Genomic DNA, 17,875 nt, shown 5'->3' with positions numbered 1-17,875 from the left:
ACTACACTAACATATTCAACTAACTATTAAACCCCTCTACCCTGCACTCTCTCTGCTACTGGGGGATGGAGAGTGGGGATGGCAGGTTCACAAGGGGCATGCATTTGCTCATTTGCTAACAAGGGGGAAGACATCTCTCCTCAAATTAACTGCTGGATGTTAAGTTACAGACATCTTAACAGACAGACAGACAGAAAAACAGACAGACAGACAGACTGACTTGACGTCATTGACTGGTTGTCCTGTAAACAGACCAGACCATCGAGCCCACTTCTTCTTCAGTTGCTTCTGCTTCTTTTTCTGAGAATCATGGGAAAAATCAAAATACAGACATCAGGTATTGAACCTTTATGCTACTATGCTGTTTCACAAAAACATTATAACACCTGGGCAAAAACGTAATTCAAAGACTAAATATTTCATGTGTTCACTTTACTCGACTACAAGAATCCACAGATTCTATACTGGGCGGTAAAATTAGTAACCATGTGAGGATTTTTCATGACATGTTGGTGTTTACTGAGTGTAAAAAACACGCTACTCAAAGTCTTTATAACTGAGGACACAGCTGTGAATTTCTGGCCTGAGTGTCTGATGTTACCTTTTAGCTACAGCCTCAGGCCACTGAGCCTTTTACCTGTTTAGCATCTTTACACAGATCCCGAAGCAATGAACAAAAGCTGCTTCATGCTGCCTTAGTTTCTCTGAGTAAAGATGATATGTGCAGGGTAGAGATAGAGACTTCCTGAGACCATCTCTCATTTCCAACAATCATGCTCTACAGTGTGTGAATACAAATTATTAGTGAACTGGTGAGTGACTGACTCTAACCCTCCTATTGTGTTATGGGCAAAATTAAACCGATACAATGTTCTTCTATCATACATGTAAATATGGAATATTTTATCTTTCTTCATCCATTCCTCCACACTAGATAATTGAGCTTATAAAACCCACTTTCATTGGTTTTTAAACATAATCATTCAAACTTTACACATCTGTTGCGTTCTGGTCAAAAATGACAGGCCATAAGAAATGAATGTGTGACATCCTCCTTTTTCAATGTGACATTTCAATGTGACGCAGTCTTTCTCAATGTGACGCAGTCTTTTTCAATGTGACACAGTCTTTCTCAATGTAACAGTACTTTTCATTTCCACATTTCAATGTGATGCAGTTTTTTTCAATGTGACACAGTCTTTCTCAATGTAACAGTACTTTTCATTTCCACATTTCAATGTGATGCAGTTTTTTTCAATGTGACGCGACCTTTTTCAATTCCACATTTCAATGTGACGCAGTCTTTTTCAATTGGACATTTCAATGTAACGCAGTCTTTTTCAATATGACATCTTTTTCAATGTGACATTTCAATGTGACAGTTTTTTTCAGTGTGACGCAGTCTTTTTCAATGTGACGCAGTCTTTTTCAATGTGATGCAGTCTTTCAATTTGACATTACAATGTGGCAGTTTTTTCGATGTGAAAGTCTTTTTAAGTGTGACAGAATTTTTCAATTCGACATTTCAATGTGACAGTCATTTTTTCAATGCGACGCAATCTTTTTCAATGTGACGCAGTCTTTTTCATTTTTAAATTTTAATGTGACACAGTCTTTTTCAATGTAACACAGTCTTTTTCAATGTGACATTTCAATGTGAAGCAGTCTTTTTCTGTGTGACATTTCAATGTGACGCAGTCTTTTTCAATGTGACGCAGTCTTTTTCAATGTAGCGCAGTCTTTTTCAATGTGACATTTCAATGTGAGGCAGTCTTTTTCAATGTGACGCAGTCTCTTTCAATGTAGAGCAGTCATTTTCAATGTGTCATTGCAATGTGGGATTTCAATGTGACAAAGTCTGTTTCAAGGTGACGCAGTCTTTTTCAATTGGACATTTCAATGTAATGCAGTCTTTTTCAATATGACATCTTTTTCAATGTGACATTTCAATGTGACATTTTTTTCAATGTGACGCAGTCTTTTTCAATGTGACGCAGTCTTTTTCAATTTGACATTACAATGTGACAGTTTTTTTCGATGTGAAAGTCTTTTTCCTTGTGACAGTCTTTTTCAATTCGACAACTCAATGTGACGCAGTCAATTTTTTCAATGCGACGCAAACTTTTTCAATGTGATGCAGCCTTTTTTAATAAGAAATTTTAAAGTGACACAGTCTTTTTCAATGTGGTGCAGTCTTTTTCAATGTGGCGCAGTCTTTTTCAATGTGACATTTCAATGTGACGTAGTCTTTTTCAATGTGACAGTCTTTTTCAATGTGACATTGCAATGTGGGATTTCAATGTGACAAAGTCTGTTTCAATGTGAGGCAGTCTTTTTCAATGTGACAGTCTTTTTCAGTTCGACATTTCAATGTGATACAGTCTTCTTAATGTGACGCAGTCTTTTTTAATTTGATGCAATTTTTTTCAATGTGACAAGTCAATGTGACGCAGTCTTTTTCAATGTGACATTTCAATTTGACGCAGTCTTTTTCAATGTGACGCAGGCTTTTCAATGTGACGCAGGCTTTTCAATGTGACAGTCTTTTTCAATTTGACATTTCAATGTGACACAGTCTTTTTCAATGTGACACAGTCTTTTTCAATGTGATAGTCATATTCAATTCGACATTTCAATGTGACGCAGTCTTTTTCAATGTGACAAAGTCTTTTTAAATGTGACATTTCAATGTAACACAGTCTTTTCCAATGTGACGCAATCTTTTTCAATGTGACATTTCAAAGTGATGCAGTCTTTTTCAATGTGACGCAGTCTTTTTCAATGTGAGTCTTTTTCAAGTCGACATTTCAATGTGACGCAGTCTTTTTCAATGTGATGCAGTTTTTTTCAATGTGACAGTCTTTTTTAATTCGACATTTTAATGTGACGCAGCCTTTTTCAATGTGACATTTCAATGTGACGCAGTCTTTTTCAATGTGACATTTCAATGTGACGCAGTCTTTTTCAATGTGACATTTCAATGTGACACAGTCTTTTTCAATGTGATAGTCATATTCAATTCGACATTTCAATGTGACGCAGTCTTTTTCAATGTGACGAAGTCTTTTTAAATGTGACATTTAAATGTGACAGTCTTTTCCAATGTGACGCAATCTTTTTCAATGTGACATTTCAATGTGATGCAGTCTTTTTCAATGTGACGCAGTCTTTTTCAATGTGAGTCTTTTTCAAGTCGACATTTCAATGTGACGCAGTCTTTTTCAATGTGATGCAGTTTTTTTCAATGTGACAGTCTTTTTTAATTCGACATTTCAATGTGACACAGTTTTTTTCAATGTGACGCAGCCTTTTTCAATGTGACATTTCAATGTGACGCAGTCTTTTTCAATGTGACATTTCAATGTGACGCAGTCTTTTTCAATGTGACAATCTTTTTCAATGTGACATTTCAAAGTGACGCAGTCTTTTTTGTTGCGATGCAGTCTTTTTCTATGAGACAGTCTTTTTCAATGTGATGAAGTTTTTTGAACGTGACGCAGTCTTTTTTAATGTGACAGTGTTTTTCAATGTGACGCAGTCTTTTTCAATGTGACAGTCTTTTTCAATGTGACGCAGGCTTTTTCAATGTGACAGTCTTTTTCAATTTGACATTTCAATGTGACACAGTCTTTTTCAATGTGACGCAGGCTTTTTATTAGGGATGTCGATATTGAGTTAAAAATGTAATATCGGGAATTATCGGTATCGGGTTTTTACAACCGATGTTAGGTCTGTAGGCTTCAGCATTTCCGAGTGTACGTGAATGCAACACGGGACGTTTACAGGCGCGTGCTTGATGACGTATAACAACAACAACACGCTTCACTCGTAGGTTGCTAACCGTGGCTAACAAGCTTCAGCTCTCCCGGTGCAGGAGATGTCCGTGGTTTGGAAGTATTTCCAAGTGTCATCTACTAACAGTAAATGTGCGCTTTGCAATGACTGCAAGGCGTCGGTTATGAGAGGAGGAAACAAGGCGTCTTCCTTTAATACATCACATTTGATCACCCACCTCAAGAAGAATCAAGCGGAGATATACGCTACATCTGTGCAGCAAAGTGATGAAAAGAAGCAACAGCCGACAGCGAGAAACAAACTTTTTCTATCGTTCAGGATGCCGGATTCACCAAACTTGTGGAGTTCTTTGAGCAACGTTATGTCGTGCCCAGTCGAAGTATTTCTCAGACCAGTGCTTACTTGTACAGCATTGTTTACTGTCACGTCGAGAAGGTAATTTCTGGTGCTGTATCCGTTAGATCCAATACAGGTTAGCATGTTGAGCTTGACTGCTAATTTATTGATTGTATTATTTGCCAAGTTACGGCCGGTTACTCAGTCTGGAAAAAGAGGACTATGTTTGTTTACTACTCTGGACTGAAGATATGCATCTTCCTTGTTTTGATGTTGTCTGTAGCAATGTTTGAGGCAAAATATTCTCTCTAAAAACACAAACAAATAAATGAATTGCACTTTTTTCAAGAACTTATTTTGTACAGACTGTGTTAACATTTGAAAAGCCGTGTTGCATTTATGTATGCATCCAGTGGGGCATCACAATAAGATTAGGCATAATGTGTTAATTCCATAATAGGTGATATGTGATGAATTTTGGTGTAAATGGCTGCATATATCGGTATCGGGTGAAATCGGTATCGGAAATTAAGGGTTGGACAGTATCGGAATATCGGATATCGGCAGAAAAGCCAGTATCGAGCATCCCTACTTTTTATATGTGACAGTCTTTTTCAATTTGACATTTCAATGTGACTCAGTCTTTTTCAATGTGACGCGGTCTTTTTCAATGTGATGCAGTCTTATCAATGTGATGCTGTCTTTTTCAATGTGAAACAGTCTTTTTCAACGTAATGCAGTCTTTTTCAATATGACAGTCTTTTTCAATTTGACATTTCAATGTGACAGTCTTTTTCAATGTGACAGTCTTTTTCAATTTGATATTTCAATGTGACGCAGTCTTTTTCATTGTGACAGTCTTTTTCAATGTGACATTTCAATGTGACAGTCTTTTTCAAAGTGACACAGTCTTTTTCAATGTGACAGTCTTTTTCAATTTGATATTTCAATGTGACAGTCTTTTTCAATGTGACATTTCAATGTGACGCAATCTTTTTCAAAGTGACATTTCAATGTGACAGTCTTTTTCAATGTGACAGTCTTTTTCAATGTGACGCAGGCTTTTTTAATATAACAGTCTTTTTCAATTTGATATTTCAATGTGACACAGTCTTTTTCAATGTGACGCAGTCTTTTTCAATGTGATAGTCATATTCAATTCGACATTTCAATGTGAAGCAGTCTATTTCAATGGGACAAAGTCTTTTCAAATGTGACATTTCAATGTGACGCAGTCTTTTCCAATGTGAAGCAATCTTTTTCAGTGTGACAGTCTTTATCAATGTGACGCAGTCTTTTTCAATGTGACATTTCAATGTGATGCAGTCTTTTTCCATGTGACGCAGTCTTTTTCAGTGTGACAGTCTTTATCAATGTGAGTCTTTTTCAAGTCGACATTTCAATGTGACGCAGTCTTTTTCAATGTGATGCAGTCTTTCTCAAACTGACAATTCAATGTGACAGTCTTTTTCAATGTGACGCAGTGTTTTTCAATGTGACCGTCTTTTTCAATTTGACATTTCAATGTGACGCAGTCTTTTTCAATGTGATGCAGTTTTTTTCAATGTGACAGTCTTTTTCAATGTGACATTTCAATGTGATGCAGTCTTTCAATGTGATGCAGTCTTTTTCAATGTGACGCAGTCTTTTTCAATGTGATGCAGTCTTTCTCAAACTGACAATTCAATGTGACAGTCTTTTTCAATGTGACGCAGTGTTTTTCAATGTGACCGTCTTTTTCAATTTGACATTTCAATGTGACGCAGTCTTTTTCAATGTGATGCAGTTTTTTTCAATGTGACAGTCTTTTTCAATGTGACATTTCAATGTGATGCAGTCTTTTTCAATGTGACACAGTCTTTCTCAAACTGACAATTCAATGTGACAGTCTTTTTCAATGTGACGCAGTGTTTTTCAATGTGACGCAGTGTTTTTCAATGTGACCGTCTTTTTCAATTTGACATTTCAATGTGACGCAGTCTTTTTCAATGTGATGCAGTTTTTTTCAATGTGACAGTCTTTTTCAATGTGACATTTCAATGTGATGCAGTCTTTCAATGTGATGCAGTCTTTTCTCAATGTGATGCAGCCTTTTCAATGTGATGCAGTCTTTTTTCAATGTGATGCAGTCTTTTTTCAATGTGATGCAGTCTTTTTTCAATGAGATGCAGTCTTTTTTCAATGTGATGCAGCCTTATAAATGTGATGCAGCCTTATCAATGTGTTGCAGTCTTTTTCAAAGTGATATTTTAATGTGACGCAGTCTTTTTCAACATGATGCAGTCTTTTTCAATGTGATGCAGTCTTTTTCAATGTGACGCAGTCTTTTTCAATGTGACACTCTTTTTCAATTTGACATATCAATGTGACGCAGTCTTTTTCAATGTGACACAGTCTTTTTTAATGTGACACAGTCTTTTTCAATGTGACACAGTCTTTTTCAATGTGACGCAGTTTTTTTCAATGTGACACAGTCTTTTTCAATGTGACATTTCAAAGTGATGCAGTCTTTGATTGTGATGCAGTCTTTTTCAATGTGATGCAGCATTTTCAATGTGATGCAGTCTTTTTTCAAAGTGACACAGTCTTTTTCAATGTGACGCAGTCTTTTTCAATGTGATGCAGTCTTATCAATGTGATGTTGTCTTTTTCAACGTGACGCAGTCTTTTTCAACGTAATGCATTCTTTTTCAATATGACAGTCTTTTTCAAAGTGACATTTCAATGTGACAGTCTTTTTCAATGTGACACAGTCTTTTCCAATGTGACGCAATCTTTCTCAAACTGACATTTAAATGTGACGCAGTTTTTTTCAGTGTGACATTTTAGTGTTACGCAGTCTTTTTCAATGTGATGCAGTCTTATCAATGTGATGCTGTCTTTTTCAACGTAATGCAGTCTTTTTCAATATGACAGTCTTTTTCAATGTGACATTTCAATGTGACGCAGTCTTTTTCAATGTGACATTTCAATGTGACGCAGTCTTTTTCAATGTGACAGTCTTTTTCAATTTGATATTTCAACGTGACGCAGTCTTTTTCAATGTGACGCAGTCTTTTTCAATGTGACGCAGTCTTTTTCAATGTGACGCAGTCTTTTCCAATGTCACGCAATCTTTTAAAATGTGAGTCTTGACGCAGGCTTTTTAAATGTGACAGTCTTTTTCAATTTGACATTTCAATGTGACAAAGTCTTTTTCAATGTGATAGTCATATTCAATTTGACATTTCAATGTGACGCAGTCTTTTTCAATGTGACGCAGTCTTTTTCAATGTGACATTTCAATGTGACGCAGTCTTTTTCAAAGTGACATTTCAATGTGACGCAGTCTTTTTGAATGTGACAGTCTATTTAAATTTGACGCAGTTTTTTTCAATGTGAGAGTCTTTTTCAGTGTGACAGTCTTTTTCAATTCAAAATTTAAATGTGACAAAGTCTTTTTCAATGTGATAGTCATATTCAATTTGACATTTCAATGTGACGCAGTCTTTTTCAATGTGACGCAGCCTTTTTCAATGTGACATTTCAATGTGACGCAGTCTTTTCCAATGTGACGCAGTCTTTTTCAATGTGAGTCTTTTTCAAGTCGACATTTCAAAGTGACGCAGTCTTTTTCAAGGTGACATTTCAATGTAAGGCAGTCTTTTTCAATGTGAGTCTTTTTCAGTGTTACAGTCTTTTTCAATTTGAAATTTAAATGTGAAGCAGTTTTTTTCAATGTGACATTTTAATGTGACGCAGTCTTTTTGAATGTGACACAGTCTTTTTGAATGTGACACAGTCTTTTTCAATGTGACGGTCTTTTTCAATTTGACATTTCAATGTGATGCAGTCTTTTTCAATGTGACGCAGTCTTTTTCAATGTGAGTCTTTTTCAATTCTTCATTTCAATGTGACGCAGTCTTCTTCAATGTGATGCAGTTTTTTTCAATGTGACAGTCTTTTTCAATGTGACATTTCAAAGTGATGCAGTCTTTGATTGTGATGCAGTCTTTTTCAATGTGATGCAGCATTTTCAATGTGATGCAGTCTTTTTTCAATGTGGTGCAGTCTTTTTTCAATGTGATGCAGCATTATCAATGTGATGCAGCATTATCAATGTGATGCAATCTTTTTCAATGTGACGCAGTCTTTTTCAATGTGACGCAGGCTTTTTCAATGTGACACAGTCTTTTTAAATGTGACATTTCAATGTGACAGTCTTTTCCAATGTGACGCAATCTTTCTCAAACTGACATTTAAATGTGACGCAGTTTTTTTCAATGTGACATTTTAATGTGACGCAGTCTTTTTCAATGTGATGCAGTCTTATCAATGTGATGCTGTCTTTTTCAACGTGACGCAGTCTTTTTCAACGTAATGCAGTCTTTTTCAATATGACAGTCTTTTTCAATGTGACATTTCAATGTGACGCAGTCTTTTTCAATGTGACAGTCTTTTTCAATGTGACATTTCAATGTGACGCAGTCTTTTTCAATGTGACGCAGTCTTTTTCAATGTGACACAGTCTTTTTCAATGTGACGCAGGCTTTTTAAATGTGACAGTCTTTTTCAATTTGACATTTCAATGTGACAAAGTCTTTTTCAATGTGATAGTCATATTCAATTCGACATTTCAATGTGACACAGTCTTTTTCAATGTGATACAGTTTTTTTCAATGTGACAGTCTTTTTCAGTGTGACAGTCTTTTTTAATTCGACATTTCAATGTGACGCAGTCTTTTTCAATGTGACGCAGTCTTTTTCAATGTGACATTTCAATGTGACGCAGTCTTTTTCAATGTGACGCAGTCTTTTTCAATGTGACATTTCAATGTGACGCAGTCTTTTTCAGAGTGACATTTCAATGTGACGCAGTCTTTTTGAATGTGACAGTCTTTTTAAATTTGATGCAGTTTTTTTCAATGTGAGAGTCTTTTTCAGTGTGACAGTCTTTTTTAATTCAAAATTTAAATGTGACGCAGTTTTTTTCAATGTGACGCAGCCTTTTTCAATGTGACATTTCAATGTGACGCAGTCTTTTCCAATGTGACGCAATCTTTTTCAATGTGACATTTCAATGTGATGCAGTCTTTTTCAATGTGACGCAGTCTTTTTCAATGTGAGTCTTTTTCAAGTCGACATTTCAATGTGACGCAGTCTTTTTCAATGTGACGCAGTGTTATTCAATGTGACATCTCAAAGTGACGCAGTCTTTTTCAAGGTGACATTTCAATGTGAGGCAGTATTTTTCAATGTGACAGTCTTTTTCAATTTGAAATTTAAATGTGACGCAGTCTTTTTCAAAGTGACATTTCAATGTGACACAGTCTTTTTCAAAGTGACAGTCTTTTTCAATTTGATATTTCAACGTGACGCAGTCTTTTTCAATGTGACACAGTCTTTTTCAATGTGACGCAGTCTTTTTCAATGTGACACAGTCTTTTTCAATGTGATGCAGGCTTTTTCAATGTGACAGTCTTTTTCAAATTGACATTTCAATGGAACACAGTCTTTTTCAATGTGACGCAGTCTTTTTCAATGTGACACAGTCTTTTCAATGTGACGCAGGCTTTTTCAATGTGACAGTCATATTCAATTCGACATTTCAATGTGAAGCAGTCTTTTTCAATGTGACAAAGTCTTTTTAAATGTGACATTTCAATGTGACGCAAACTTTTTCAATGTGACATTTCAATGTGACACAGTCTTTTTCAATGTGACGCAGTCTTTTTCAATGTGACATTCTTTCTCAATTCGACATTTCAATGTGACGCAGTCTTTTTTAATGTGATGCACGTTTTTTCAATGTGACAGTCTTTTTCAATGTTACATTTCAATGTGACGCAGGCTTTTTCAATGTGACAGTCTTTTTCAAATTGACATTTCAATGGGACACAGTCTTTTTCAATGTGACGCAGTCTTTTTCAATGTGACACAGTCTTTTCAATGTGACGCAGGCTTTTTCAATGTGACAGTCATATTCAATTCGACATTTCAATGTGAAGCAGTCTTTTTCAATGTGACAAAGTCTTTTTAAATGTGACATTTCAATGTGACGCAAACTTTTTCAATGTGACATTTCAATGTGACGCAGTCTTTTTCAATGTGACGCAGTCTTTTTCAATGTGACATTCTTTCTCAATTCGACATTTCAATGTGACGCAGTCTTTTTTAATGTGATGCACGTTTTTTCAATGTGACAGTCTTTTTCAATGTTACATTTCAATGTGATGCAGTCTTTTAATGTGATGCAGCGTTTTTTCAATGTGATGCAGCCTTATCAATGTGATGCAGTCTTTTTTCAATGTGAGAGTCTTTTTCAATTTGACATTTCAATGTGCTAATTCTTTTTCAATGTGACACAGTTTTTTTCAATGTGAAGCAGTCTTTCTCAATGTGATTGTCATTTTCAATTCGACATTTCAATGTGACGCAGTCTTTTTCAATGTGACGCAGTCTTTTTAAATGTGACATTTCAATGTGACATTTCAATGTGACGCAGTCTTTTCCAATGTGACGCAGTCTTGTTCAATGTGACATTTCAATGTGATGAAGTCTTCTTCAATGTGATGCAGTTTTTTTCAATGTGACAGTCTTTTTCAATTTTGCATTTCAATGTGACGCAATCTTTTTCAATGTGATGCAGTCTTTTTCAATGTGACATTTCAATGTGATGCAGTCTTTCAATGTGATGCAGTCTTTTTCAATGTGATGCAGCCTTTTCAATGTGATGCAGTCTTTTTTCAATGTAATGCAGTCTTTTTTCAATGTGATGCAGTCTTTTTCAATGTGATATTTTAATGTGACGCAGTCTTTTTCAATGTGATGCAGCCTTTTTCAAAGTGACATTTTAATGTGACGCAGTCTTTTTCAACGTGATGCAGTCTTTTTCAATGTGACAGTCTTTTTCAAAGTGACATTTCAATGTGACAGTGTTTTTCAAAGTGACATTTTAATGTGACGCAGTCTTTTTCAATGTGACAGTCTTTTTCAATTTGACATTTCAATGTGACGCAGTCTTTTTCAAAGTGACATTTCAATGTGATGCAGTCTTTTTCAATGTGACACATTCTTTTTTAATGTGACAGTCTTTTTCAATTTGACATTTCAATGTGACGGTCTTTTTCAATGTGACATTTCAATGTGACGCAGTCTTTTTTAATTGTCATGAAAATTCTCTCTGAATAAAATCAGTCAGTCAGTCAGTTACTTATTGCAGCCACCAAATGGCCCAGAGTGCCAATACATTTTTTACATGGTTTCAAAAAAGCATCCTGGCTATAACAAATACCAGTAAGTTGCTCGCTTTCATCGCATCCATCACAGGCGGTGTGATCACAGCATAATAGTAATAATAAATTTACTCTGCACATGGATGTTAAGTAAACACCAAAGCAACGTGAGCCAGCACGAGCAGATCAGAGCACACACAACGGTGGAGCATTATTAAGATTTTAAGGGGTTTCACTTTCCTGTGTTTTTAAACCCCAAAAACACGGTCGCCGTCTTAGCGAAAGGCCCATTTGATTAAACATTTTGGTGTTTTTCACCCGGATTTAATTGTAGTTTTGTCTAAATACTGAGCATGCTTAGCACAAACGGATGAATTTTAGTTCTTTATCTGACTTCATGTTCAGGTCGTAGATGAATGTCATTTAGGTCATTTAGTATCAGATCTTATCAGCAGATGATTCCTATTAATGGAGATGCAGTAGCTCCAGCAGTTTAATGAGAGCAGTCAAAGGCTGACTCACCTCGTGGAGGCAGAACATAGTTTCAAACACGTCCTTCATAAACAGCTCCTCCAGGTTCTCTGAAAATAAAATTACAAAAAACTAAATAAAAAAAACAGAACATTTCTGCATGAGGCTGCTGTTTGTCTCATACCGCAACATGTTCTACAACCAATATTCATGGATGCCTGTTTAAAATGAATGCATGATATGTTTTTTTGATATATCAAACATGAAATGTTTGCTAAAGGTCTACTAAGCTACAGAGGATACTACCAAATTATCCATACACACATAACACTCACCTCCTGTGTTGATGAAGGTCTGATGAAGGATGAAATGGACAATTCGGATCCTGGAGAAAGAATAAAAAGTTCAAGTAAAGTGAAGAAACTGTCGGCAGGATCAGAATGAATGGGTTTATACAGCATGATGTATTTGACTGCACAGGTATACACACACACATATTTCCTGCAGCCTGAAGTCATTCAATTCATGTGTCTATGAAATTAAACTGACGCTCTGCTCTCTTTACAGCTTTGTGGCTTTCTGTTTCCACATAGAGAATGTTGGGTTTCTATGGTTTCCTTAAATCCTGACTCATTTGATTTGATTACATTTTAATTAGGTCACTTACTGAAGATAAAAGGAGGCAACGGATTAATCAAACTACAAGTTTCCTGAAAATTTCTGTTTAAATATGCAAATTAGTCATTATCTTATGACATATGAGCTCATTTTGAAATATGAACATTGGATAAAGTCAGGTGCAAAATTCTTGTTTAATTTTGCTGACATATGAGAGTCAAAGGTTTTTACAGATATCCCTTTTTTTCACTCCTGGCATAAATGGATTCTCCATGTTTTTATGGATCAACTGTTGTATGAATCAGGCTCTGAATGATATCTGGCCAAAGGCCTGTGTAAAACCCTTCAGAATATCGACCGGAATGAAAGTGGAAGCTTTGGTGTGTGTAAGTGCTGCTGAAGAGGAGATTTCTGGATCAGAGAGAGAAAAACAGCCTTTAAAGAGATTTATGTAAAAAAAAATTAGGGCTGCCCCTAAATAGTCGACCAAGCACTGGACGTCCAAAAAATCATTAGCAGACCAAAATTTCATTGGTCGATTGGTCGCAGGAAAAAAAACAAACATTTGGAGCCGTGTCCCTGACAAAATTGAGTGAAAATCTATGTTACTGGCCTAAAAGGCTGGAAGGCTTCACTCACTCAATTCTGCAGGTCCCGGTTAGACAGTTAATAATAAATAGCCAATAATGTCGGAAAAGACGTCTAAAATATGGGATCACTTTAAAAGGATAAGGATGACCCCAAGATGGTCACAAGACCTACCACCTCAAACATGTAAGTAATGTTAGACGAACATGACCTACCACCATAAACATGTAAGTAACGTTAGATGAACATGACCTACCACCTTAAACATGTAAGTAACGTTAGACGTACATGACCTATCACCTAAACATGTAACATTAGATGAACATGACCTACCACCTTAAACATGTAAGTATAGTTAGACGAACATGACCTACCACCTTAAACATGTAAGTAACGTTAGACAAACGTGACCTACCACTTTAAACATGTAAGTAACGTTAGATAAACGTGACCTACCACCTAAAACATGTAAGTAACGTTAGATGAACATGACCTACCACCTTAAACATGTAAGTAACGTTAGATGAACAAGACTTACCACTTTAAACATGTAAGTAACGTTAGACGAACATGATCTATCACCTAAACATGTAAGTGACGTTAGACAAACATGACTTCCCACCTTAAACATGTAAGTAACGTTAGACGAACATGATCTATCACCTAAACATGTAAGTAACGTTAGACGTACATGACCTACCACCTTAAACATGTAAGTATAGTTAGACGAACATGACCTACCACCATAAACATGTAAGTAACGTTAGACGAACATGACCTACCACCATAAACATGTAAGTAACGTTAGATGAACATGACCTACCACCTTAATCATGTAAGTAACGTTAGACGAACATGACCTACCACCATAAACATGTAAGTAACGTTAGACGAACATGACCTACCACCTTAAACATGTAAGTAACGTTAGATGAACATGACCTACCACCTTTAACATGCCAGTAACGTTAGCCTAGCTACCTGCCGATTTTCCCACAGTCTCCTTGTTGATTTTTTCTGACAAATTCAGAATTAGAATCTGAAATAATTTGGCATTGTCCTTAACAGGCATCACTTATAGTGCGCAGCTGTGTGCACTTGTAAAATAATGGTTATTAATTATGTTTAATAATGTTAGTCAGTCGCTGAGGCTTGGGGGGGATATATATATACATATATATACATATATATATATATACACATATACATATATATATATATATATATATATATATATATATGCGTTGATTAGTTGACTAATCACTTGGGTCGAGTAGGGGGAATCCATCCAGCTGTCTGCAACACTCTTCTGAGGAGTCGTCTGCGTCGAACCAGTTGAAGAAGATTCAGCTGATGTCCTTGCTCGAGTGGAATTGGAGTGCTGGGTCTGGGTGCATATCTGGTCAGTGTTTTGGCCAGCTGAAAGGCCTGCTTGGTGTTCATAGAGCTGAGTTTTTGTTCCAGTTGATTCTTATATAGTAGTTTGGCTTTGAAGACCTCATTTTTTACTGCCTGGTTTGCTGCACTGAGAGCTGTCCAGTCCTTGAGCTCGGAGGCTCTTTACTTCAGGCTATCCTTAGCTGAGGTGTAATCCATGGTTTGAAATTGGGGTATCTTTTTATTTTCTTTACTGGTATGGAGGTCTGGATATAGCAAGTGGTGTACAGTAGTCTGTAATGATGGAGACCCTGTCTTCTAATTACCCATAAAAATGCCATTGCTCAATTATTATTTTGGGGCACTGTTCGTTCAGCACCACAACTGTGCTAGTTACGCCATCCCTTAGTAATGATTTGACACATTTAGTTTGTCGTGGTAAGGGAACTTTTGTACCTCAGTGAACCGTGAAAGAGCTATGCCGGTGGGAGGCAACTCCTGACAGGTTTTACCAAACTGCACAGGTCGTGGGCGAGGAGTCAGACAAAACACAGTCAAACAACCTCTCTTGATAGAGCCTCTTGAGGAGCCCAATAGATTTCTATGAGAAAATGTATCATTTAAAGATCCACATCTTGAAATTTCAAGTGGATGTGGGTGGTTTCTTGTTAAATGACCCTTTGAGACAGCTCAGGGCAATTTTCATTGTATCACCAAATAACCATTATAGAACTTAACTGCTCCATTAAGGTGTCGTAATTAGAAAGAATTAGAGCCCTTGGCCCCAGACTAACTCAGGCCATAAATGCATGTAAACATACTATCATCTGCCTGTAATCATCACAGTTAACTGAGCCATTGTGTTGCCTGCCTCTAGCTGTCCATCCAATCACATAAAGCAATTAAATAAATACCAAGCAATATGACAAATATTATTGTCTCACTTTTTTATAACTCAAAAGACTCTCAAAAGACAATCAATATACATTATATACATTGTAGGTGCAATCGGCTTCCCAAAGAGGATTGTTCATTTCTGGATTAACATGAACCTTCAGTTTGATTATGAGAACTAGGCCCAAAGCCTGGCAGCCTTCGTCCCTGAGGGGTTGTCACAAACAAAGGCCTTCCATGCAACCTTCTCCCCCACAGGTTACACCCAGGTGTGATTCTCCAAGGGACCCCCAAACTGTTAGTTCATTGGCTGATCTGACCTCTGGTGATGACATCATCAGTGTCTATAAAACTGTGGGACACTTCCTGGACTTTCTTTTTCTCTCTCGGACCTCTCTCTCGGATCTCTCTCTCGGATCTCTCTCTTCGAATCTCCACTCAACTTCACGCTCTCCTGCGGGATCCAGGGACTAGCTGCTGCTGTCCCTAGGCCTTGAACATGGCCTGTATTGAGTAGGATCATCAACCGGTTACCAACTCAACTGAGCAGAACAAAGAGCGATCTGAGTCCTCTTTTGCCTCAGAGCAACAACCAAGACAAGAACCTTTCTTCAACCAGCCACTGGCATCAAGCAACGCAAAACATCTCCCATCTCATGGACTGGTAACTAATAACTTAATGTGTGTGTGTAACTTAATGTTATCACATGACGGTGGTGCCCCTAGGAACTCTGGTTTAACTAGAGTAATTTTTATTATTATCTTTGATAATTATTGGTGATAACTAATATTTACTTGATTAACGATAAGTTTATTGAGAATACTCAATCCAAGGCCCTACATTTAATTGGTTTTCCGTGTGAAGTTTTTAATAAATTAAAGCTATTCATTTTTAGTAAATTTTCTTTATTCATTTTCTTTATCAAATATTTCATTTGATAGTCACACTATGGATCCAATTAACCTAAAGTACCTACAACATGTTTATTCAATAAATTCTTCCAGTCAATTGATATTAGTAGTGGGACACGATTAAAAAAAAAAATCAAATTATTTAGCGGCTTTGTAATTAATGAATTAATCGTAATTAACATGTTAAAGTCCCAGCCTTAATTGATACATAATGACTCAACTAAAACCCCGGTAACAATGAGTATTAAAACACTTTAAATAATGAGACCCAAAGAAATATATTTATACATTTCAGTTTTGCATTTCTCTTCATTTCAAGGTGCTTGTCAGAAGCGCCTTTATAATTTTATTATACTTATAATTTCTCCTTTATAAACTCCTTCAGGTTTAGAATATATCTTTATGATACACTCTTAGGTATTGGTCACTTTTAAATTAATAAAGAATTTTAGTCTTCAGACATGGATTTGAAGTTGTTTTAAGGACTTGTCGGACTTGTTTTTAGAGTAAAACATCTTTCTCTCTGCTTTCCTACACAGGTCTCTGCCACCGCAGATTATTTTTAGGTTCACAAATTGTATAGTATGTTTGTAAATGTATATTAGAATACACACACACATACACACTGTCAGGCAGAGGAAGTTACAACCTCCAGGAAAAACAAAAGTCTCTTTTTTAAGTCAGCACTCCACCCAGACCCTCGTGGACATGGACGGATGACATCATTGCCGCTGTGCTGACTGAACCTAAACCCTTGCAGACAAGGAAAGAAGTATTTCCGGTTTAAGGCTGTTGTTGCTTCATATGCAGAAAATGACATAACTGCTTGCTGCTTTTTCCTTAAAGAGCACAGCAACTGTCAGAACTACCTGTACAGGCTTCACCAATGTCTGTGACTATGTGTGTTAGTGTGTGTGTGTGTGTGTGTGTGTGTGTGGGTGTATGTGTATGTGTATGTGTATGTGTGTGTGTGTGTGTGTGTGTGTGTGTGTGTGTGTGTGTGTGTGTGTGTGTGTGTTTGTGTGTGTGTGTGTGTGTGTGTGTGGGTGTGTGTGTGTGACCTGGTAGCCTGGGTGACTGAGCCCCGTATATCTCCACACCAGTTGCATGAGTCAGAGACTTTGAGGAGGTACTGGTAGTCTTTAAACATCTCACTGGGAGCACGGATTCCGAAAAACACTTTGTCATCATGGAAGATCGTCTAACACACAAAAACAACACATACATTAAAGGCAACTTTTCAACTACAACCACTTTCATTCATGCAATTGTTCACACTATATTATGTCATGTGTGGTTAGGTGTTTTAAAGAAATGCTTTTTAAACCTTCGGACAGTGAAGGAAGGAGACTCACGGTGATGGTGATATTTTTCTTTTTGAGCTCCTCGATGAAGGCTCTCTGTCTCTGAGCCCTCTGGTCCGTGTCATCGTCCACCTTGTGGGCCACCAGTACATAGTCAAATGTCCTGTGAGGGGGCTGTTGGAAAACAAAACACCCCCCTCAGTCATATCTACTTTGTGAAAGACCTCAAAAGAAGTTTTACACTCACATTTGTCCAGCTAAAAGAAATAAATCAAAGATGTTCTACCCCAGCTGTTGGTGACTGGAACTATTTCTGTATTATGGTGAAATCACTGGTTTTGGTCAAATCAGGGTTACAAACAGTCA

At 36.8% G+C, this 17,875-nt stretch overlaps 1 protein-coding gene across 2 annotated transcripts in view; it reads right to left on the bottom strand.

Moving 5' to 3' along the window:
* Positions 1 to 17,875, bottom strand: part of ano9b (anoctamin 9b) — a 69,013-nt gene that overhangs the window by 37,218 nt on the left and 13,920 nt on the right. Inside the window, exons 3-7 of one of the 2 annotated variants that reach the window (XM_083914245.1) lie at positions 17,561 to 17,683; positions 17,267 to 17,406; positions 12,152 to 12,201; positions 11,868 to 11,926; positions 221 to 300 (exon numbers count right to left, since the gene is read on the bottom strand). In XM_083914245.1, the coding sequence (XP_083770371.1) occupies positions 221 to 300; positions 11,868 to 11,926; positions 12,152 to 12,201; positions 17,267 to 17,406; positions 17,561 to 17,683 (452 nt within the window). The remainder of the gene's footprint in view (positions 1 to 220; positions 301 to 11,867; positions 11,927 to 12,151; positions 12,202 to 17,266; positions 17,407 to 17,560; positions 17,684 to 17,875) is intronic. The other variant, XM_083914246.1, reaches the window with a different exon arrangement.

This window comes from Echiichthys vipera (assembly GCF_963691815.1).
Source record: "Echiichthys vipera genome assembly, chromosome: 1".
In the NCBI taxonomy this organism is placed as follows: domain Eukaryota; kingdom Metazoa; phylum Chordata; class Actinopteri; order Perciformes; family Trachinidae; genus Echiichthys; species Echiichthys vipera.
The sequence above is the reverse complement of the archived record's forward strand: the minus strand, read 5'-3'. Positions and strand labels throughout refer to the sequence as shown.